General features: G+C 34.8%; 1 protein-coding gene and 1 long non-coding RNA gene across 4 annotated transcripts; one reads left to right on the top strand and one right to left on the bottom strand.

The window, feature by feature from the left end:
* Positions 1–323: 323 nt before the first annotated feature.
* On the bottom strand, positions 324–3,152 carry LOC120345118 (uncharacterized). Its single transcript, XR_013475488.1, has 3 exons — positions 2,697–3,152; positions 2,134–2,241; positions 324–1,377 (listed from the first exon to the last, which is right to left on the bottom strand). It is a non-coding gene; the product is annotated as an uncharacterized LOC120345118 (long non-coding RNA).
* A 3,681-nt stretch (positions 3,153–6,833) lies between these two features.
* On the top strand, positions 6,834–13,934 carry LOC120345116 (integrin alpha-D-like). 3 transcript variants are annotated; one of them, XR_013475567.1, is made up of 11 exons: positions 6,834–7,132; positions 7,475–7,551; positions 7,930–8,078; positions 8,190–8,307; positions 8,767–8,938; positions 9,324–9,399; positions 10,399–10,541; positions 11,053–11,161; positions 11,646–11,766; positions 11,875–12,636; positions 12,997–13,934. XR_013475567.1 is itself a non-coding variant. In XM_039414515.2 (10 exons), the coding sequence occupies exons 1-10, from the start codon at positions 6,942–6,944 to the stop codon at positions 12,216–12,218; spliced, it is 1,500 nt and encodes a 499-aa protein (XP_039270449.2). In that variant the 5' UTR covers positions 6,834–6,941; the 3' UTR covers positions 12,219–12,927. The 3 variants fall into 3 exon arrangements, 1 of the variants encoding a protein (XP_039270449.2); XR_013475566.1 differs by having other exon boundaries at positions 12,936–13,934; XM_039414515.2 differs by lacking the exon at positions 12,997–13,934 and having other exon boundaries at positions 11,875–12,927.
* The last annotated feature ends 9,099 nt before the right edge of the window (positions 13,935–23,033 follow it).

Raw genomic sequence — 23,033 nt, 5'->3', positions numbered from 1 at the left:
CCGAGATGGGCCAGATTTTTTGAGGCGACAGTTGTTTTTTGCAATCTGAATAACGAACATGAGCCTATTGTGGATTTGCTCTATTTAATCCACTAAACTAAAAAAAATCGGTTTTTGACTCCTCTGCACATCCTTTTAAAATCACTGATCCTGATGTTGACACTCAAGACGGTGCAATAGACCAGAGTGGTCCAAGGTTGCGAGGTTGGCAGGCCGCAAAAACTTTTTGTCTCGTGGGCCGCAGTCGGATAAAGAAAAGTGATCAAAACAACGCGAGTTCACTCACTTTAAATATATTCAAAAATTTTGAGAAAGATATATAAAACCCTTAGTTATTTCTAAATTGAAAGAGAAATACCGTGATGTCTTCGGTATCTTTTGTTGTGTTTGGTTTTGTGATGTCGCTTCAAATTATATTCTTTCGTGACAGATATTGCTTGAAAGCACACCACACACTATGGTTTAACGTTGTTGTGGAAATACGTTTCCTCCTAAGTTTACCTTGGTCACCATTTTACACTCATTTTATTACGAATCGTTATATTCGACTAATTTTATTACTTGTAGAGTGAACAGACATGGTGCTATTGTCAAAGAACAACCAAGTCCGACTAAGTTGGGACTTCGGACCCAGCAAAAAAGAAACTGGATCGCGCGGCGCTGAGTTTGCTCTGCGGTTCGTCACTGCTGCATTACGCTTGAAATTCCGTGATTTCAACAAACATGAATCCTGACATCGGGATTATGAAAAGGGTTATTCCCATTTCCCAGTTGGAATATATTAAAAATAACTTAAAAATGTTCTGCCAATAAATACAAATATCTGCCAATGGTTTCGTGCACGGCCAATTTCCATCCTGCCCGCCATAGGCATTGTTTTAGAAAAAATAATAAAAGAAAGAATGCTGAATTATTGCTCTAAATTTAATCTTATCAACAAATGTCAATTTGGATTCCAAGCGAGTCATTCTACCAGCCATGCTATTATAGACCTAACCTCGTATATTTACGATAAAATTGATAAAGGTGAGCTTGTCTGTTGTACCTTCTTAGATCTAAAGAAAGCGTTTGACACCGTTGACCACAACATCCTTATCCAAAAGCTAAAGAATTACGGTTTTGGAGGTACAGCCGGTAATCTATTATGTGATTACCTGCTTGGTAGATATCAATTTGTGGAGGTGGATTCTCATAAGTCTCCAATGTTGCCCATTCACTGTGAAGTTGTTCAAGGTTCTGTGTTGGGTGCTCTTGAATTTTCATTATACATAAATGATTTATCGAACTCATCAAATCTTTTGAGCAAATTGTTCGCTGACGATGCTTGCCTTCTCAATAGCGCGAAGAATTTGATAACTCTTCAAACCAACACAAACACTGAAATAAATAAAATACACAATTGGATGACATGCAACAAACTCACAATTAACATTGACAAATCTAAAGTAATGCTATTTAACTCGAAAGCTCGTTCTGGAAATGTAAATCTTACAATCAAAATTAAGGGTATATCTTTAGAAGTTGTCAGCTCATATAAATATCTTTTTATTGACAATCAACTAAAATGGAATACTCATATCACTGACATACATAAAAAATTATCACGATCAACCGGGATTCTGGGTAAACTGAGATATTATGTTCAAGACTCGACAAGACTGCGGACCGTATACTTTTCTCTCTTCCAGTCCCACATTCAATACGCCATAGCTGCATGGGGCTCTGTAGCCCCTACAAATTTGTACAAATTGGAATTTTTACAAAACAGGGCTGTTAGAATCCTCTCTAGAGCACCTGTTCGTTTTAATTTAAATAAGATATATCTCAAAACTAATGTGCTTAAATTGTCTGACATCCACAAGCTTGAGGTTTCTAAAATCATGCATCAGTTCCAAAACAATCGATTACCGGCAGCCTTTGACAATTACTTTTTTACGGTTAGGTCTGTGCACGAACATCACACTCGCTCTTCCGCAAAAATAATTTTTCGTACCCCGCTTCCTCTCAAGTAAATCCCAAAACTCCTTGAAATACAAAAAAGTAGTAACTTGGAATAGCATTCCCCAAACCCTGCGTGATACAACATACAATATGTTCAAAGCTAAATACAAAAAACTCTTGATCTCCACTTACCAATCCGGTGCCGCCACATCTTCCAGTTGATATCATGTCTGAGTCTTGTTTTCTTGCTATTGTCAGCTCAACATTTGACCACATTTCAAGCTGTTGGGTCTTTAATACCTGGAATGATAAATATTCGTATCTTCTTTTTGTGATTTGCTCAAATTCCATTCAATATCTTTCTAATATGGGACCAGTGGCAGGTACTTGGATATAACAGTATCTTAAGCGTATCACCCTAATCTTACTGTGTGCAGTAAGCTCATTTATGCCACGCAATCAATCAATTCCCGGTCTTAAAAGCACCTTAGTTCTACATGGAGCTGGGTCAATCACTAAGACTTCAGTCTCCAAAATTTTAGTCCATTACATGCTATATGATAATAAATGTTATATTTTTCTTATATTTTTTTGCAACTATTGTCATTATGAATTGTATCACCTCTACACTAGTAGTCTACTTACCAATTGTTGTTACATATTTCAATCTTCTGCTCATTGTGGACATGTAATTTGCTACAGTTTCATGTCCTACATAAATTAGATATAAAAAATACTGTAGTATTTATTGTTACCTGTTATTTATTGTCCAATCCATTGAATAGAATCTTAATTTCCTACTGCAATACCGACATCCCTCCGGCATCAGGTTTGACGTTAACTGTACACTCGCCCGCAGCCAGTGCTTCAGCTGAGCAGTTGCCGTGGTTACCTTGATGGTGCTTGGAGTCTATTTTTATTTTAACGAGAGACTCTGGATTTCCTGAAAATCCGCTGGATACTTGAACGTTTCCAATATACAATTTTATTTAGTGTGATTATTTTGCTTTTTCATTCATATTCATTTTAAGCTTTCTATTTCATGTTATTTCGTCATGCTGTGTTAGACCCCATCTAGGGTGTCGCTGCTCGATAACCAGTACTGGTTTTTCAGCGTTTCCCTCCACCCTGAAATGCTATTCTTCTTTTATTTTATTCTGTATATGTACCTTGCGTATTTTCAAATGGTGGAAAAAATAAATTACTGATACTGATACGCTAAAATTCTTCAGCGGGCCGCACGAAATGTGTCGGCGGGCCGTGGTTTGGAGTTTGCACCACCCTATAGTAGACCGTAGATTGTAGAACATCTAGACGTAGATCGTCTGGCAAATTTGAAAATTCGTTCACGTCTAATAGACCTTATACATTAAAAATCCATCCTACGCGCAAAAAGAAAAGTGATGTAAACAAAACAATTTTAACATTAGCTCTTATATGGAATGTGATCACCAGAGCAGAAATTTGCATTTTTTGTAATTTTCTAGATGTCTTTCATTGTGTACGTGAGCAGTTTTGAGGATAAAATATTTTAATACTGAAATTTTAATGAGCGCGGTGTTTCCAATGAAGTCATTCTCACTAGACCATGAGATTCTGCCAACGCGCAGTGCTCTGTGGGATATGCGCTCCAACTGCTTGTTATAACAGAATACAGAAATACCGGTACCGGGACCACAACTGGCGTTCAACGAAGGACCTATTTTGGTTTTTATTGGATGGGTTTCAGCCTGCCTAGCCTATTGGTAAATCCAGCCCTGGTGATGGTCCTTACAGCAAATTTCTGGCCCTAATCATTCAGCAAATTGAAATAAATGGTTTTCAGCATTTATTAGCAACGATTAGATATTTTAATTAAACATATAGTTCAACTTAAAATCTGTATAATGATATTATAAATATAGGTTCCATTATTACTGCATTGTGAGAAGGCTTTCCACACTATCAAGTCTATAAGGTGTTAGCGTCTTTCAATGTCTCAGATGGAAACTTCAGTCTTCATTTCTCATATTCTTTTCATTAATGTCATTAGCATTTGAAGCTTGACTGATTCCAATGTACCTTTTCCATTGTTGTTTAATAGAATATCCTAAACGTGACTTCAAATTTTTTTATCAGTTCAATCATCACATGTTCGAATACCCGAGCTGACTTCTACTGATTTGTTATTAATATACAATTTTTTTTTATAAATTAACTGTTGTACGTGCTGAGTGTCCACTAAGTGAAAATCTACAAAAAAAGCAGTGGTTTAATAATGGACTACTATTTTTTACCGAATCCAAAAATATTCCGTAACTTAGTCAACCCTTCCTCCAAAGAGTAGCGTTTTTTGTTAAATTGTTCAAACATCTAAACTAACTGTGAAACTTGATAGCGAACACTGGGGGCAGGGGGGAGCTGACTGTGATGGTCGTAGGCCAGGGTCGTCCAACCCGTGGCCCGCCGAAGGTTTCCGAGTGGCCCGCGCGGTATTATTCGAAACCCAATATCTTTCACAAATCTGAGCCATTATTGAAACCTCTAATAAAAAAATTGTCGTTCAAATGCGCGAGAAGCACCACCTAGCTATCGAAAGCATTTTTTATGTACATTTGTGGTCGTTATTGCTAGTGTGACATGTTTGAATTTATTTTTATCGTCTGCCATGTATTTCAATCTGTTTTCCTGTTTTTTTTCTGTGAAGCTTGAAGAAGCAGTTTTATGACCTCAATATTTGACAGCACTATTTCTAGGAGCAGTTCTTTCATGGATTAACCATGTAAAATCCCCCATGCGATACTAATTTCTGACAGCCACGTGAAAAACCCGCTCCGCATTGCTACATCGTCCACTGCACCTACCATTGACAAACTTATTGGATAAACGCAGTGCCATAATTCCCATTGAAATATCTATGTGTGGTTGAAACTTTTGACCTCACTGTATCTTCGTATTTCCATTCTTCTTATGATGTAGGTGCTTTGTTTGTTTTTTTATTGATTTGTAGTCGGTGTAGTGAAAACTAGAACATAACTACCATGTCAAATGGCCCGCGCAATGATTCGTAAACTGAATGTGGCCCTTCGTCCAAAAAGGTTGGACAACCCTGTCGTAGGCTATCGCTCCCCAGTCTATACCGAATAACTGTGTGTTTTGTATATAATTTTTGATGATTCAATGCTTGTATTCTGGTTGACGAAATAAATCTCTCACTCGTATTCAGTCATGTTTTTTTTAACCTAGTTAGGAGACCGGTATTGTACCGTTATAGGTTGGAGGTATTCATATTTTTTGTATACCGGTACCGTAGAATTTATCCTGCCTATTGGCAGGCTGGCCAACATTTTTGTTCGTAGGCCTATTTACTAAATAATTTAGTTTTCACCTCTTGCAGCCTTGTTGCGATACCGGTAGTTTAAATAACACGTCAGCATACACCTTCAGTAAATGATTGCTAGCTGTACAGGTATAAATGCGTAAAACCAGTAAACAAACGTGATAGAAATGGTATGGGGTATAGATTGTCAATGTTAAACGCTTCCAGTACCGTTACCGTACCCAAAGCGACATTAGCGCCGTATTTGCAGCGCATATCCCACAGAGCACGGCGCGTTGGCAGCATCTCATGGTACAGCGAGAAAGACATCATCGGAAACACCGCGCTCATTAAAATTTAAATGAACGATTATCAAAAATATTGACCATGTTTATGATGATAAAAATATCAAAAAAGATGTAAAAAAATATTCTATCTTCAAAACTGCCCACGTCTACAATGAAAGATATCTAGAAAATTACAAAAAATGCGAATTTCTGCTCTGGTGATCACATTCCCCATAAGAGCTAATGTTAAAATTTTTTTGTTTACATCACTTTTCTTTTTGCGCGTAGGATGGGTTTTTAATTAATAAGGTCTATTGGTGGCTGTGCGTAATAAAAACCGTGTGGAATGCAAAACATCAGACGAAACCTTCAAAGTCTATATAGAGATTTTGCCCGTGTATTTTTGATAAGATGTCCAATGTTAGGGGTGAAATTGGGGCTTGCATTCACAACATACAGGACATGTTGGAATCCTCACAAATCTGAAGCATGTCCAGGTGAAACAAAAGTCTTTTTATTAGCCATTACGTAAATCCAAAGATCAATAATTCAACTTCACTGACAACCTCCAAGACATAATCAAGTAATCCACTGGATCTTAAAAACAGCCTTGAAACTCTGAAAAGCAACTTATCCCTCCAGGACGGTATAGGGTAGTGGTTTGCAGCATTTTTGTAGATGGGCCATATAACCAACTTCAGACATCTAGCTGAAACACACAAATTAGTTTTCCATTACACAGCGAATTAAAAATATACGGTACTCATAATCAACTGACTGGTTAAACGTAATGCATTTTTATCCATGTGAGCACCTTTTTGAATAAAACTGTTTGATTGTGATTTTATGCTTGATGGGAAACCCGAGTGTACACAAGGGCCACATTAAGAGACTTATGTAGTAAGTTATTTACTTATTTAATAGGTAGAATTTTGTATAAATATTATTCTATCGCCAGCCCTTTTTTATGGAACAGGCGTTCAGGGGGATTAACGTCATCTAATTCATTTTGACTACAAGGAAACTGTACAAAGTAACAGAACGAATTTTATGCGTAATAAGTATAGAACAATACACGCCACAGATCATTATAGGTAATCTGTATAGAGCTTCCGTCACAACTATTGTAAGTTCTAACGAATTAGTTATATGTTATAATTGAGTCTTTGTCAAAATTGGTGATTCTCATCCCATGACCTTACTTTTATAATATGCGTACGCTCGCACTTATTCACTAGGCGTGACATGTATAGAAAGCATTTTTTTTTTCTATCGCACTCTTCCCCTATATTTACACCGACGTGGCATTTGAAATTAATGCTGGATTTTTTCATTGTGTTTTTTCGTAACAGCCGAACATAAGAAATATTTAAGGTTGTAGCCGATATACTAATTAGGTGGAATCAGTACAAAATATGTGGCCTCAAAATATGGTGTGGGGAATTTTTTTATGGGCAGCACTAGTTGGAAAGGGTTTCATGATGAATCTTGCTGTGAATGAAACAGCAATTACGCACATGTCGCTCCAGGCTGAAAATGTGAAATTTGAAAATAGTTATTATGGATATCATCTAGATTTATTCACAGACAAGAATAATAGATCAAGGTACGTATCTCCAGCAATAAATTGGCATTTGTAAGAAGTAGAATTTTGTATGAAATATCATTCTATCGCTAGCCCTTATATTATGAAACAGGCGTTCAGGTGGATTAACGCCACCTAATTAATTATAGGTTTCCGTTATAGTGTTCTTGTAACTTGATGTATTTCTGTTCTTAGCGCATGTGGTTCTGGGTAACTCAGTGACCAAAGATGAATCAACTTACAACTCTAGATCCAAAACACTACGTCTACGTTTTTGCTATAAATTATATAGAAAATTTAAATCGTATTTTTATCGTAGTAACCCATGAAGAGAAATATAACAAATTCTAGTTATTTTTCAAGGTTGACAATCGGAGCACCCAAAATGATTGATCCTGAATCAATGGTATTACATAAAAGAAATATAACATCTGACCATGGTAAGAGGCCTTTTATCGACTACAAGCTAATTTTAGAAATTGAAGTATTTAACATTATGGTATAGTTAGTTTGCAGTCTTCCTCAATTTAGCTCGTAGTAATGTAGTAGTAAATTCGTAGTAAACCAGCATTAAGTTAGCCCGCCTGGCGATCCGTCATTGCGGACTGAGCTAATTTGAGGCGCTGGATGTAAATCTCTGCAGAATGGTACGAATACTGATAAAAAGTCCTATCAATACGGCTATTTTGTGTCTAGGCTGTTTTGGAATGTAAGAAAAGGGAGAGCTTTAAAAAAAAGGGTTGGGTTAGACCGCTAGACTGTAGATTACATGAATAATTGGAGAATACATAAAAATATTACGTATATCGTTATTTCAGAGCCAAGAGGAGGCATCGTGTCATGTGAATTCGATTCAACAATAGGTCATGGTATTGCACACAACTGTAACTTAACGGATTCGTCCAAGTTACTTCCGGGAGATAATTTTGGAATGTTCGGTGCATCGAAATCTGGCGCTAACTCGATGGTGGGTTGCCACTTTTATATTAAACGTATCTTCGTACTAGGATATCTCTTTTTCAAAGTGACGAATTTTCATTGTTGAACTGTTCATTGTGTATAAATCATTGTTCTGTAGGCATGTTCATTAACTCGGAAACAAGATTGCGGTAACGCGTCATATACTCCTGGAATTTGTTTCGATTCATCCGACTTCGGTTCGATCTGGCAAAAAGATGACCGAACAATATCGTTAGGTATGAAATACTAGTGTATCACATCTTCGAGCGTTTAATTAAAAAAAATTTCAACTCTTTGTACTTGACCATGAACATCCACATACTGCAGAGTAAGTTTATACAGCATAAGTAGCAAATTTTAACAAAGACGACAACAAAGACCGAAAGTATTTTTGTAGAGATTAGAGAATACATTAAACTAAACGAATGTCACACACGGCTTACCTATAGTCCTCCGTAGCATAATGTGCGTTCCTATCGAGCAGGAAGTTTTTACTCACATATGAGCTTTTTTAATTCGTTCAATGACTCAATATAGTTGCGCGTATTATTATATTATTTCATAATAGTGTTAAAGCCAAATTGGCTCTAGAAATCCATGAGGAGATTATGGTGGATGATACTGTTACAAGTCTATATTTTTGCATTGAATTTTTTCCGTTCAAAAATAAAATACCATACGAACAATAAATTTAGGCTGCCCTGGAACAAATGTTGAAGTTCTTTTTGTACTGGACGGATCGGGGTCAGTTGGGAATGAAAGTTTTGATATAGTCAAACAATGGGTGAAAAACATAACACAGAAGTTGGACATTGACACAGGAAAAGTTACTGTAGGCGTTGTTCAATATTCACATTATTTTGATACGTAAGTATATATATATATATATAAATGAAACCAAACCTTAAGTAAAATTATAAGTATGGCTGATTTTGAATGAAACTATAATTTCGGGCTTTTGAACATTTACAAAATTTGATTTATTTGAAATAAATTTCACGGAAAATCTAGATTTATTAAATATCATTTAGGTATAGACTTCATAGTCAAAGTTTGGTTCGCGAATTATTCGACGATGACGATGCTGATGCACTAATCGAAAGATTTTCGAATATTCACGTTTCGAAGGATATAATTATAAATATCCTGAATTTGGTCTGTTTTGTCCCATTCGTTGTAATCTGTAATAATCTAGTTTTCCTATGTTTTAATAATTTTTCAAACATTTATATTTTATGCTAACATTGCACAGGCATAACATCAATGAGCAAGATTTTATAAAAACATATATTAAAATTGGACAGTACAAGACCTATGAAAAATTTGCCGTGAGTTTTTTTTGTTTGTTTATCAGACTATACTTTATTTAGCATTACATTTCATGGACGCTCGTTTGGTTGTGGTACTTGGGAAGCCAATAAAACTCCAAACACCTTAGATATAGTTGTTCGATCTCATCCCCCATTTTGCAATATTCGAAGTTTTTCAAAATATATCGTCACGCTAATAACCGAATTGCGCAAGTCATTTTCAGCAGTTTTGAGAAAAAAGGTAAAAAACTTCGTAATAATATTGTTATGCCATTGAGATTCAATAATTTGCCATGATTAAATTTTTTGATCGTAGCCGGATTTAAGTTAATTTGTATGACGCATTATGTGACGTCATATAGGCGCACTGTGACTTAGGCAGAAATGTGGGTATGACTTGAGGACATACGCAATTTTGCAACTTGACTATATCCACCAGTCCTGAAAACCAAACATTCCAGAAACGAATGTAATTCTCAGTATCTACAATGTCTAATCCCCCAAATAGCCAATCTGTTTCAATTACTTATTTTTTATGTTTAAAAATATATATATTTCATCAATATAACACGCTCTGCACACCCACCGAAATAAGACTAAGATTAAATATAAAGAATAAAACAGCAATGCACCCAATATAAAAGCTAACCACGGTGAATTGGACTTGAACAGTGAATATCACAAGTGCACGCTTTCTATACTGTAGTATAAATTCAAATTTATAAGCGCTAGGCTAGAATCTGAGATGCAAAAACTTGGAAATACTTCGCCTTTGTGACGTCACGATGGTCTTACGGTAACAACGTTAATTCATTATGACGAAACAATTGCACAAATGTGCCTATCATACAAAATCTCAATTTTTATGAGTTTCGGAATTCTTAAAATAAAATCTGAGTTAACAGACAGGTGCGCAGCATTACATAAATACCTATTTTATAAAAAACTCAAAATCGCCAAAAATGACTTACGCAATTCGGGTATTAGCCTGACGATATCATTAATTTTATCATATAGGTTGAAATCGATAAGATCAAGTTAAATGGATATACAACGTACACCGGAAGAGCTTTACAAAAAGTCGTCTACGATTTTCAGAATTCTTTTCATTACAATGAGTCCACCACAAAGCAAATCATGATTTTACTCACTGATGGGCAGTAGGTTACTTTGCTTGACTTATAATGACATAATAAAAAAGATTGCAAAATATAAAAGTAACATATTTCTGGGAATAATAGCTTGGGGTGAAACATTTATCTAAAGGGGACATTTATCTAAAAGTGAAAGCGATTTATCCATAATTTGAACGAATAACGAGTTTTCCCAGTAGCAATATCAAGAACATACCCAAGAATATTTTGGGCAAACTATCAATACACCTGATTCGTGTCCCATATTTGACCCGAATATTTAGATGTGGAGATATTTATACAATGGCTTACATAGTAGTAACTAGTAGGCTAATATCCATTTATTCGAGTTGTTTTGAATGTTGCATTGTTGTTAAGCTTTCGAGCAAATGGTCATAAAACCTTGTATGTCATTCTGCCTCAGATTTATATTCTTCTTATTTTAACCTCGACGTATCTTTTCAAATAAATAACACATAATATTGATGTATGAATGATTTGTGTAGACATATTTTCAAATGCTCTACCATATTCATAGAGCATCAGACGCAGAAAACGTGACAGAAAATGCACAGAATTTGCGCGATCTCGGAGTTTTACCATATGCTGTTGGAGTCGGAAACACAGTAAACATAACTGAACTAAATGTAAGAGAACATAGGTGTTATAAGTTTTAACACAATTCCCAGGCTTGGAGAAACAAAATCGGTCTGAAGTTGCCTTAGTAACTAAATTATAATCATTCTCTCTTTGTTCGGCACAAAGCTGACCCAAAGCCGATGAAGTAAGTTCTGGGAACAGCCAACCAAATCAATTTAGAGCATTAATCACATTTGATGGTGACATGAACTGCTTACCGAACATTTCTCCCTTGCCATTGCGATTCCAAGCCCGCTTCTGGTCTGTACCCACAGGTTAATCCTCAAATTCTATTTTCTCCACTGATAATTCACGGCGTTTATAATACTCCCATTATGTTAATATAATATTTCACAGCCTCGCGATCTATTTCACGGGTAAATTTATAAGTGGACAAATCATTAATTAAACAAGCTTTATCTATATATCTTTCTATTTTTCTAGACAGTGAAAAAATATTAAAAATTGGCTATGACATTTTATTTCTTTCAGTTAATTGCAACAGGTGACCCCCAGGGTAACAATACTCGGGTGCTGATGACGAACACATTTTCTGGACTTGATGTAGTGGCCAAAGAATTGGAATCGACCATCACCGCTGTTGCTTTGGAAGGTAATAATATTATAACGCTATGAAATTAACTGATACAATGATTTTCAGTTAATTTTATAGTAAGCATAATAATTCAAGTTGATTAAAGCATAATAATACTAATTCAAGGATCCAACACCAGACAAAACACCACCGTTAGTACGATGGAATTTGGAGCGATGGGAATATCTATTGCATATAGCATATTCCCTAGAGTGAGGAAAAATCAGACGGTAAGTAAACATTCAGATAAATCAAGTTTATTGGCTGACTGGTTGTCAATTGTAAGAAACGATTCGACCTCACAATTCTTTACTTCACAAACCCACATTCTGATTGAAAAGCGCATTCAAAACCGGATGGAGTGTTTCTTCAAAGATTCCCAAGCGAAGACCTTAAAAATAGCCTGTACTATTGACAGAATTAACAATTTTATAAACCGTTTGCAACATTATCGAGGTCCGTTGTGGTAGCAATAATCGAATAAGAATTTTGTAACAACATACTGTTTTATATACATACTTGTCATGTTTTATATTAAAAAGTGAGTCATGGGATGAGCACGATTGATTTTATTTTGGCAATGTGATTGAGTGTTTGAGTGCGGAAAGATTGTGTTGTTGTACCGAGCGGTTGCAAGCAGCCTTAGCATTCATGTATTTTTCGCGCGCGGTCAACGTTGGCAGTCATGAAGAATTCCAGATTGAAGTAAGTGAAGAGTATTCGACATAACACCTTGGAAGATTTAATGAGACTTGGTATGCTTTCATCCTTATTAACTATTTAGTATAAGCCCGGTATAAATTTTAACGATATGGCAGTGGCCATCTGCGGACCGAAAAATGCAACTGAACACAATTTTTGTGCGTTGTCTTTTTATAGTTGAACGAGGTAACTACATCGCTTGAGATGAACCTTTTCTGCGACCCAAATTTCACCTTTTTCTTACGTTTTAACATGATAATCTGCATATTTTATTTTAGAATAATTAAATATCTGATAGATAGATTCAATCTGCTAGTAGTTTCAATCAAGTAGTTTCTGCTACTTAATTTTGATAAATGTTCTTATCTGCTTAATCTGTTTACAACGTATAATCTGAAAATTTATAAAATCTAGCAAAACCCTTTCACTTATGTGAATATTTGTGCTCGATATTTCTAAAATTTGTCAAATTTTTTTATTTTTAGATTTAAAAAATGAATGCATTGTACATCTATTTCGTTAAATCAGTCTTCGACTTTTGAACAGAACATTTGAGAGAGTAAAAGTTATTTGCAGCGGAGAATAATAAAGACATATGTGCAACGTTACCTGGATTGAACAAGGAATCATAAGACTTATGTGACTATGTCATATGTCTTTTCGATAAATTAAAAACAAACACCGGTTCAAAAATTTAGTTTTGCTAACAATTTACTCTTATTGCCGTTTATAAATGACACTTCTGAGCTGTGAACGTGGAGTAAAGGAGTTATACAAAAATTTTCAAGCCTGAGTCTTAAGAAGTACTGAGTAAATAACATTTCTTCACTTTGTACTTTCCCTGGTAATTCTAATAGGATGCCAATGCTAAAAGTTTTAACCCAGCTGTTTAATTGATCATCTTTGACAAAAAATATATATATGTGCATGCATAGATTTCATCCTATCAAGGGTCAATTTACAATCTGTTTCTTATCATTGTAGTCATAAGAAAATCATTCTATGCCTAACCATTGCAAATGTTTTATGTCTATTTTTGAAATGTTTTCGCGATTTGGCATTTATGAACCGGTTTATATGTCCAGGCCTGTTATTTCTATTCAAAACATTTAACTATGTGCTGTTTATAAGTATTCTGGATTATCGCAACTAATCTCCTCGAAAGACATAACACCCATTGATATTGTTCTATTTATACCTAATTTTTGGAAACACAACTTAAGAACTTGCAAAAAACAGACAAAAGCACGTGAACGAGGCAATGTTACAACCATACTTGAAAACGTCTAGTCTAGTGAATTATGAAGATTCATACTACCACCCCACGAGCCACGCCATTCTGCAGACAAAGACAAGCGTGATCAACTGTCCGATTAGGTCTAGTTATGATTAGGATTTTTCCGATCGTAAAATTATAATCTGTTATTGCAACATTGATTTTGCTGTAAAGCATTCGATCGGTTATTTTCATGAGCGTTGTTAAAAAACATTCCCATATCTGCAAAAGAATCCCAAGAATACGCATTTATTTCAGTAGAATAGAAGTTAAACATTATGGCCAGGTATGACTGTATAAGGGTGGGGTTTGAACCCCACAGGGTAGATTGTAGGGAAAGACCAGCAGACAGGTCAGGTAGGCGGTCGAGGGAATATTGGGAGCCGTCAGACAGGAAAGCAAGCGAGGGCGATTACGAATAAATAGAAACCAGCGAGGCTGTGGCGGCAAGCTGAGCAGTCAATAAAATACAAAGAGTGTGGGTAAAATAGAAACCAGCGTATATGGTATACCACAAACGAGTGGTGGCAGATGAACTGAAAAACTAGTTCGAGTTGAGAAAAGGCCACAGCATAAGGAAAAAACAGCGTGTACCGCAAGTGGGGGAAGAACTAAATGAAATAAATAAAATAGTTGGAGGGGAAGGAGAAAAAAGCTAACGAACCCCAAGCCCAGAGCACAAGGAAAAAATGAGTCAAGTAAGCAGCGTGGCAAAGTGCAGAAGAGTGTGGTGGGTAAAATAGAAAGAAACCAGCAAGCGGGGGGAGGAACTGGGATCAAAATTGGCGCATCATAAATTTGAAAATATTTCATGGGATGGGGAGGGAAGAGTAGCCTACTTGCTACAGATATAAATATATTTGGTGAGGTAATACATTTGGTAAATACAAATACCCCATGTAGAACTGTAGTAAGAACGCAAGAAGTGTTCTATGATAAATTATATCGTTTTGTGTATTCATCATTCAATGTATTTTTAGGGGGAGACACAAATTGCGTACATGATGTTGATAGGGACCGTTATGGGAATGTGAATAAGAGACCACGTAGAGAATATGTTTATGAGTCTCTTGATCAAATGATAGAAGTGTATCAGTTAGCTGATTCCATTGAATGGTTCACAAATGCGAATCCCTTTCTTACATGGCGTAACAACATGGTTTAAGCAAGATTGGACAGATTTTACTGTACTAAAAATGAATGTAAAATTAGAGATTATGAATGCAGTCCCACAATTTTTTCTGATCATGATAATTACATAATTGAGGTTGAAGTAGATACAACAATGGAAGAAAGAGGTAGAGGAAATTGGAAAAACAATGTTAAAGTTTATGAAAATAATAATTTTATGATAGAACTGAAACATAAATGGGATAACTGGAAAACATTACAATGGCTGTTTGAATCTAAGGTGTCATGATGGATAGAGATAAAACATAAAATAAAAGACCTAGTAATTGAATTCTCTGTTAAGATGTCCAGAGCAGAAAAAGAGGAACATAGAAGAGATATGGAAAAATTACAAAAGCTTAAGGAGAAATTGGATGATGGAAAAAAAGTTTCGACCTTGCTAAATAAATAGAAAAAGTGAAATAATCAAGAAAACAAAAGAGAAAGATAAAAAACTATTAATCCAGATTACGGCAAAAAAATATCACAACTACGAAAAGTGTACTAAATCCCTTTTCAAACAATTGAAAACTAGACATATGAAAACAACAATTAGAAAATTGAAAGACAAAAACGGCGCAATACAAAATAAACTGGTGGACAAAATGAATATTGTTACAGATTTTTACAAAGAACTATATAGTAAAGTTGAATGCAATGAGACACTACAGAATATATTTTTAAATAGGATACCAACAGCAGGGAGAAAACTGCAACAAGAAGAAAATGAAATATTACAGCGAAATATAGAAAGAGATGAAATATTTCAAACTATTAAAAAGTTTTATAGAAGGAAAAACTACAGGACCAGATGGTCTGGGAATAGAATTTTACAAAAAATGATGGGACATAATAAAAGAAGAGTTCACATTGGTAATAAAAGTAATGTACGAAGAAGAGCATATACCCGATGCTTCAAAAATTGGATATATAACACTGATACACAAAAAAGGGACAGAAGATGAAATAAAAAACTATAGACCAATAACTTTATTAAATTCAGACTACAAAATTATCACAAAGATTCTAGCGAATAGAATTCAAAGTTTACTACCAAATATAATAGACAAAAACCAAGCTGCAATGCCAGAAAGAAGAATTAGTGAAATACTCAGTATTACTAGAGATGTATGTCAATGTAGCGTACCGGCAGTCTATGTAATAATTATCCAAGTTCAGAATATCTTCCAATATGGTCTGATGCCAAGTTTCCTCTCAATATTCACTTCAATTTATGCTATTTTGTTCCATTATTAATTAACAATCTCAACACAACCAAATATTCCAAACAAAACGACAAGCATACAATAAAGCGACAAGTACAAGGCAGCACATAGCAAGAAAACAGATATACACAATAAAACACTTTGAACAGTACTAATGATAGCTAATTCCCTGACAACAACCAAAAACGCTAAAATACGAGACACTCCCAGAGACACCCATGACCAGAATCCAACCGAAAACCAACCACACTGTATCGGTACCAACCACATCACACCACAGCACACGCTAACAGGATACCAAAGGACAGATCGACAGTGTCACAGCGCCCTTAGTGGTAATAATACATGATATAGCATTAATATCACATGACATCATTTAACCAATGAGCATATATACAATGAGTGGAAACTTCCAAATATTTGCTCATTAATCCATTGTACCCTGCATTTTTACGTCGTCCATCTAAAGGGTTCGTTGCATATGGAGAAAGCATATCGTTCGCTGCAAAAATCCCTTGTTTCAGCTGGGCTGGGTGCGAAATTGGCCGTATTGAGGCTTTCAATTTTTCGGTTCGTGTTCGGTTTTGGGTTTCGAAGTATGGTACGTTGAAAGCATACTAACTTGGAGCATATGCATATTGGGAATGCATATCAGAAAACGTAGCTACAGAACAGAATATGAATCAGTCGCCACGTGGGGTGCGGTTATTGCTGTATTTATTCATTGATATAACATGGGACTTACATATTTATCCAGGGAGAGAGGAAAGCCTGAATATATATGGCGAACCACGGCCTCTCCAAATAGCTCGGTGCTCCATATGAACCCCCAGACTGCCAGGACTTTGTAAGCTATTCGTTTACTTATTAAAAATACTGATTTTATAAAAAAAATATTTTTTATTATATTACTTAGAGTACATTTTGTCATCAATTATGATTTTTGCATATATATTATTTAATTTTAACGATCCTTCATATAGTCATATATATATAGATACTGTTGATTTGGATGCAATTATATATTTGTAATTAATAGTGAGATATAGAACTTGGACAAGGGGCGCAGCCAGAATTTTTCCAACGGGGTTGGGGGAATTACGGTGGTTTTAAAACAGTGCACCCAAAGTTCAATTCATGACGGCGTAAGGCGGGTAATAAATTAAAAACAATGCGTCGTTCACAGCGAAATTCCACAGTTACGTGTAGCTCGCCTCTGACGGTTTTGGTGAATATATACAAAAACACGCTCGCGTGTAGCGCCGATCGAATGCATGAAATGTGGAACTTTTACTTGGAATTTAATGCTAATAAAGTTGATTTTTTATTGTCATTCAATGATTATTTACATGCGTCGTGATTAGTGGTGGGCAAAATCGTATTTTTTTTATATAAAATTATTTGAATATTTTAACGAATATCGGCGAAGATGTTAAAGACAACTATTAAGGAATGCATTCACAACAAAAATTAATTTTATTCTGATTTTTATCTTCTGTGTAGGATTTGTATCACAGTTACGGTCCCAATTTTAAGCGAACAATATTATCCTTACTGACCCCGGGATGCGATATTTGTGAAGCTGATAGTTGACATTTTTAGGTTTTAATTTTATATCGTTTCCGTGTTACTTTCGTATTAAATAATAATTAAAAAACTCCGCAAATTGTTGAGTATTCACGTAACTCAGCTTTGGTTTCAAACACTGATACTTAACACGTGAATAAATCAGCAATAATGACATTTCTACGTGGTCAAAATATTATTTCTCCACAATATCTCGGGAAATTTGCATAGAATACCTTATTCACATGCCTTGCTTATCTGATTCAACGTTTTTAAAATTTACAAACGCGATTTACGCAAAATTAGAAATTGAAAAATATGATGGGCAAAAATGAAACAAAACGAAAAATTCTCACATTCATCGTTTCTGCCTGTTGGCGATAGCCGTTGGTAAATTTTACGTAACTCGTTGTAAATTTTTGTCAATAAATTCTATTTTGCTTTTAATGCGCCCTGTATTTGTATTAAAATAAAAAAGAATGTCCTTAAATTAGCTTATAACCCTTCTTTCATTTTGAACGCCCTAAACGATGGTTACATGCGCGTTACTGAATAACAATCACGCATTCCTATTTATCATTATTAGCGCCAACTAAAAAAGATAACATGTCGTAAAGATAAAAAAGTCTGACGGTGTTAATTGCGCTGCAGTGATAATACACAGAATAATATCGTTTTGACGAAACCATAATGCGCGACCGTAAAACGACGGTGCTGCTTTTTTGTGGAAAAAGTTTCGCATGAAAAAGTTTCTCAAACGGAATGCGACCCATGTAAAGGGGGACGTGGGGGCATTGTATTCATTGATATAGGATGGGGTTAACATATTTACCCAGGTGGAGAGGAAAGCCGATTCCCTGCTATTCTTCGAATTTTTGTCTTCGTTTTTAATGTCAAGATATCCCAGACTGACCGAGTAATTTAAAATAGGGGAGCCCTGGGGCTTCGTATGTAGCACCTTATAAACTATGATTGTGAGAAGCCGTGGTTCGTCATACATTTAGGCCTTCTTATCGCCATTGCTTCACCCTGGATAAATATGTACCTAAATACCATGCTATAATTAGAAATACCCGCACTTGACTTCATATTCTGTGCTATAGCTACGTTTTCTGAATAATATATACACATTCCCAATGAGCATATGCTCATAGTTAGTATGCTTTCAACGTACCATACTTCGAAACCTAAAACCGAACACGATTCGAAAAATTAGAAGCCTCAATACGGCCAATTTGGCGAGCAAAGCACAAATTTTTGCAGCGAGCGATATGCTTTCTCCATATGCAACGAACCGTTTAGCTGGACGACGTAAAAAATGCAGGACACAATGGATTAATGAGCAAATATTTGGAAGTTTCCACTCATTGTTTATATGCTCATTGATTTAACAAGTGAAACAAGGGTCGTCACATCAACAAGAAAAAAATATTATTGGAGAAAATGAGTTATTGTCACTGGACTCCATGAAAGCCTTTGACTCTGTAAGAACCTATGTTAAAGTTACCTACTCTGTTTAAGTACCTATATAAAGTGTTGGAAACATTTGGATTTGAAAACAAATTATAAGTTTGATTCGGGAATTGTACACAGGTTCTAAAGCTAGAATAATATTAAATAGATATTTGACTCCTAAAATTAAATTTGAAAGAGGAATTCGTCAAGGTGATCCGCTTAGTATGATTATTTTCATAATTGCAATAGAAGCACTCCCAATATATATAAACACAGAAAATAATATTCGTGGAATTGTTTTACCAGAAAATAATGAATTGAAAAGAAGCATATAAAAATTCGTATTCAATGGCAGAATGGCTATTATTAACATACCCATATTTACAATGTGTATGTACATTTTTAGTGTCTTAGATTATTTTAAATTTAGGGAATGTGATTATAATGAGGATTACAATCATATTTGTATGTCCTTTGTTGAATACAATATTGGAAAACAACTTAGTGCATTTTGGGGGATTAGAACTAAAAATACATGTTTAAATAGATTTTGTCCTCAAATTGAGTATAGAGTAATATTAGAATTTTTGAGAAAACATAACATAAGTAGTAGAGATATAAAAAAAAAGGTAAACATGAAACTATTTATAAAAAAAATTGTTATTCCTATGACTGGGGATAGATTAATTTTTCAACGCAATTATAATATAAATATTGCATGTGAGAATGTTCATAATGATATTCTGGCAAACTACATGAAAACTTTGAATTTCAAGTTGAAATAAGAAATATTGCAGGAAATGATATGTGTGTTTTATGTGGGAAAGAACCAGAATTTCTTAGCCATATATTTATTAGTTGTGTATATTTTGATTATGTTTTTGATTTTATTGAAAATACTGTTAAGAAATTAATTAATGCCGGACTTTTGAAAAATTATGAAACCTGTGTTTTATTGGATTTGAGCTATTTGTTACATTCCAACATTACAAGACTCATTCTGTCATTGTATACGAAGTAACCATATGCATATGACAACATAAGAGGCACTATTAACTTTTTTCACATAAATTGGATACCTATTATTGCTATTATTCAAATATGGCTTCAACATATATATATATTGATAATTTTAGATAAGCCAAAAAACTTGCATTATTTTGTTGAGCGATTTTAAATTATTGATTTGTGATAAATAGCAATAACTTTTGCGGCAAAAGACACCACATTTATTGAACTCATGAATATTCCTCCTGAAACCGTTACATTTTATTAATTCCAATTTGTTTTATGAGGTATTCACAGTTTTGTTTCAAATAATACTTTGTCAAAGTGGCTGTTATACCGTAAATAATAAATACATATATCGTCATTCGTCACGCTAATAACCGAATTGCGTAATTCATTTTTGGCGATTTTGAGGTTTTTTTTATAAAATAGGTATTTATGTAATGCTGCGCACCTGTCTGTTAACTCAGATTTTATTTTGAGAATTCTGAAACCCATAAAAATGGAGATTTAGTATGATATGCACATTTGTGCAATTGTTTCGTCATAATGAATTATCATTGTTACCGCAGGACTATTGTGACGTCACAAAGGCAAAATAACCTCGGCTAAGTATTTTCGAGTTTTTGCATCTCGGATTCTAGCTTAGCGCGTATTAATTTGAATTTATACTACTGTATGGGAAGTCGTGCACTTGTGATATTCACTGTTCGAGTCCAATTCACCTTGGTTGGCTTTTATATTGGGTGCATTGCTGTTTTATTCTTTATATTTAATCTTAGTCTTATTTCGGTGGGTGTGCGAACGTGTTATTGAAATATATATTTTTAAACATAAAAAAATGTAATTGAAACTGATTAACTATTTTTGGAATTAGACATTGTATATACTAAAAATTACATTCGTTTTTGGAATGTTTAGTTTTCAGAACTGGTGCATATAGTAAAGTTGCAAAATTGCGTGTGTCTCCAAGTCATAGACACATTTCTGCCTAAGTCACAGTGCGCCATTATGACGTCACTTGCCTGCGTCATACAATTTACCTTAAATCCGGCTACGATCAAAAAATTGAACTATGGCAAATTATTGACTCCTAAGGGCATAACAATATTATTAGGAAGTTTTTTACGTTTTTTTCAAAACTGCTAAAAATGACTTACGCAATTCGGTTATTAGCGTGACGATATGCTTAGATGGTAGACAAGGCCCAAGCTCCAATTGTTCTAGGCAGTTTATTTCAAAATACCGTAACTAAAATATAAATTGTTGCAGACGGCTCGAAACTCACTTTTGAAGAATGATTTGCTGTCACCAGATGGGGTTTTGGCATGGAAACACATCTAGAGGAAATTTATGAAGATATGTCTAAAAAACATTTAAAACAGTAAACTAACAGACCAATATGTTTAACTTAATAGCTTGACAAAATGTCTGTCAGCACAGGTATAGCACAAAGTATTGTTTAGGATATTGATTCATTGGTATATTTTATTGGGAATATCTCCTATTGAGCATTTAAATACTTGGATCATATTTATTATTTCTAAAATTACCAACAGTATTCAGGTCATTAATAACCGATGAACCGGGGAAATTGTTCTTTCTAGGTTCTTCCGGCATCTGTTACTAGGATTTCGGAAACATCTGAATTTGAAGCAACTGCCAAGTATTGCAAAGTGCAGAATACCTTTTTTTGACATATGCAACAGCACTACTGACGTGGCTTCCATATAAACGGAAATCTACTACCCTTTGAAACATCTGGAGACAAAAGAATGCAGTGGATCAGCCAAAATATCATAAATTATTTTACACACTAGAAGTCTACAACAGGTGATTAGTTCAAGAATTTTTTGACAAAATAAATTCTATACAGCTGCATGCAACACATTTTGTACTCATATTTAAAAAAAAACAATCCACTGCTTTCCCAGCATATGGCGGGCTCAAAATACTAGTACCTTCAACATGTGGTTAGATAACATATTAGACCAAACATCTGTCAGACCCCCCTTTAAGCGTAAAATAAAAGTCTTCTATATTGTTTTCGTGGCTTGAAACACTTTTTAGAGTTAGATTATCGGGACTATTGAAAACAAATATTTAACTTGTCAATTAAAATATTCAGAACCCCCTCCCTTTCAAAATCTTCAGCTATGCCCTTAGTGCCTCACCCTAAATATTGAATGAGTCGCCGAAAGATTTTCAGTTTAAAAGATGCATATTTTGCAGGTCGCGTGGCTGAGAATTCATCGGTGCTCCAGTTCACATATAATGAAAATGTATAGGTGATAGAACCTAAATTTCCTTTTTACCCCAGCTAAGAACCACTCCCAAAGCATCAATAAACATCAATACCACTATTAACATAACTCAATATTCAGTGTTTGATCACATTAATAATTAAAATATTAATTTGTATTTCTATGAATTATTAAAAAAGATAGTATATATATGAACCAGGTTAGGCCATATTTTAGGTACAAATACTACAAAACTCTCCTGGTTAGTCCCTGAACTCGTAATAGAACTAAAATGAGGTAAATTTGAATAAAATTATGGCCTAACCCTAACGTGGTACACATTGTAGCCTACTCCAGAAATACGTGTATCAAGATGACGGACAACAGAAGATAGTATATATATGAACCAGGTTAGGCCATATTTTAGGTGCAAATACTACAAAACTCTCTTGGTTAGTCCCTGAACTCGTAATAAAACTAAAATGAGGTAAATTTGAATAAAATTATGGCCTAACCCTAACGTGGTACACATTCTACGTCCCGGTGTCCTCATTTCTTGGTACGCATACTTCAGGATACGGGAACTTGACTGTAATCACATATATCTTAATCTTCGTTTTAGCTGCTGTGTTTCTTCAA

The sequence above is a fragment of the Styela clava genome, chromosome 5 (genome assembly GCF_964204865.1).
Source record: "Styela clava chromosome 5, kaStyClav1.hap1.2, whole genome shotgun sequence".
Classification (NCBI taxonomy): Eukaryota; Metazoa; Chordata; class Ascidiacea; order Stolidobranchia; family Styelidae; genus Styela; species Styela clava.
This window is presented reverse-complemented; position numbering and strand designations above follow the sequence as displayed.

Coding starts and splice junctions, on each gene's coding strand:
- LOC120345116 (XM_039414515.2), top strand. CDS start 6,942: ATGTGGCCTCAAAATATGGTGTGGGGAATTTTTTTATGGGCAGCACTA. Junction 8,308..8,766: donor TGACCGAACAATATCGTTAG/GTATGAAATACT, acceptor CAATAAATTTAG/GCTGCCCTGGAACAAATGTT. Junction 8,939..9,323: donor TATTCACATTATTTTGATAC/GTAAGTATATAT, acceptor AACATTGCACAG/GCATAACATCAATGAGCAAG.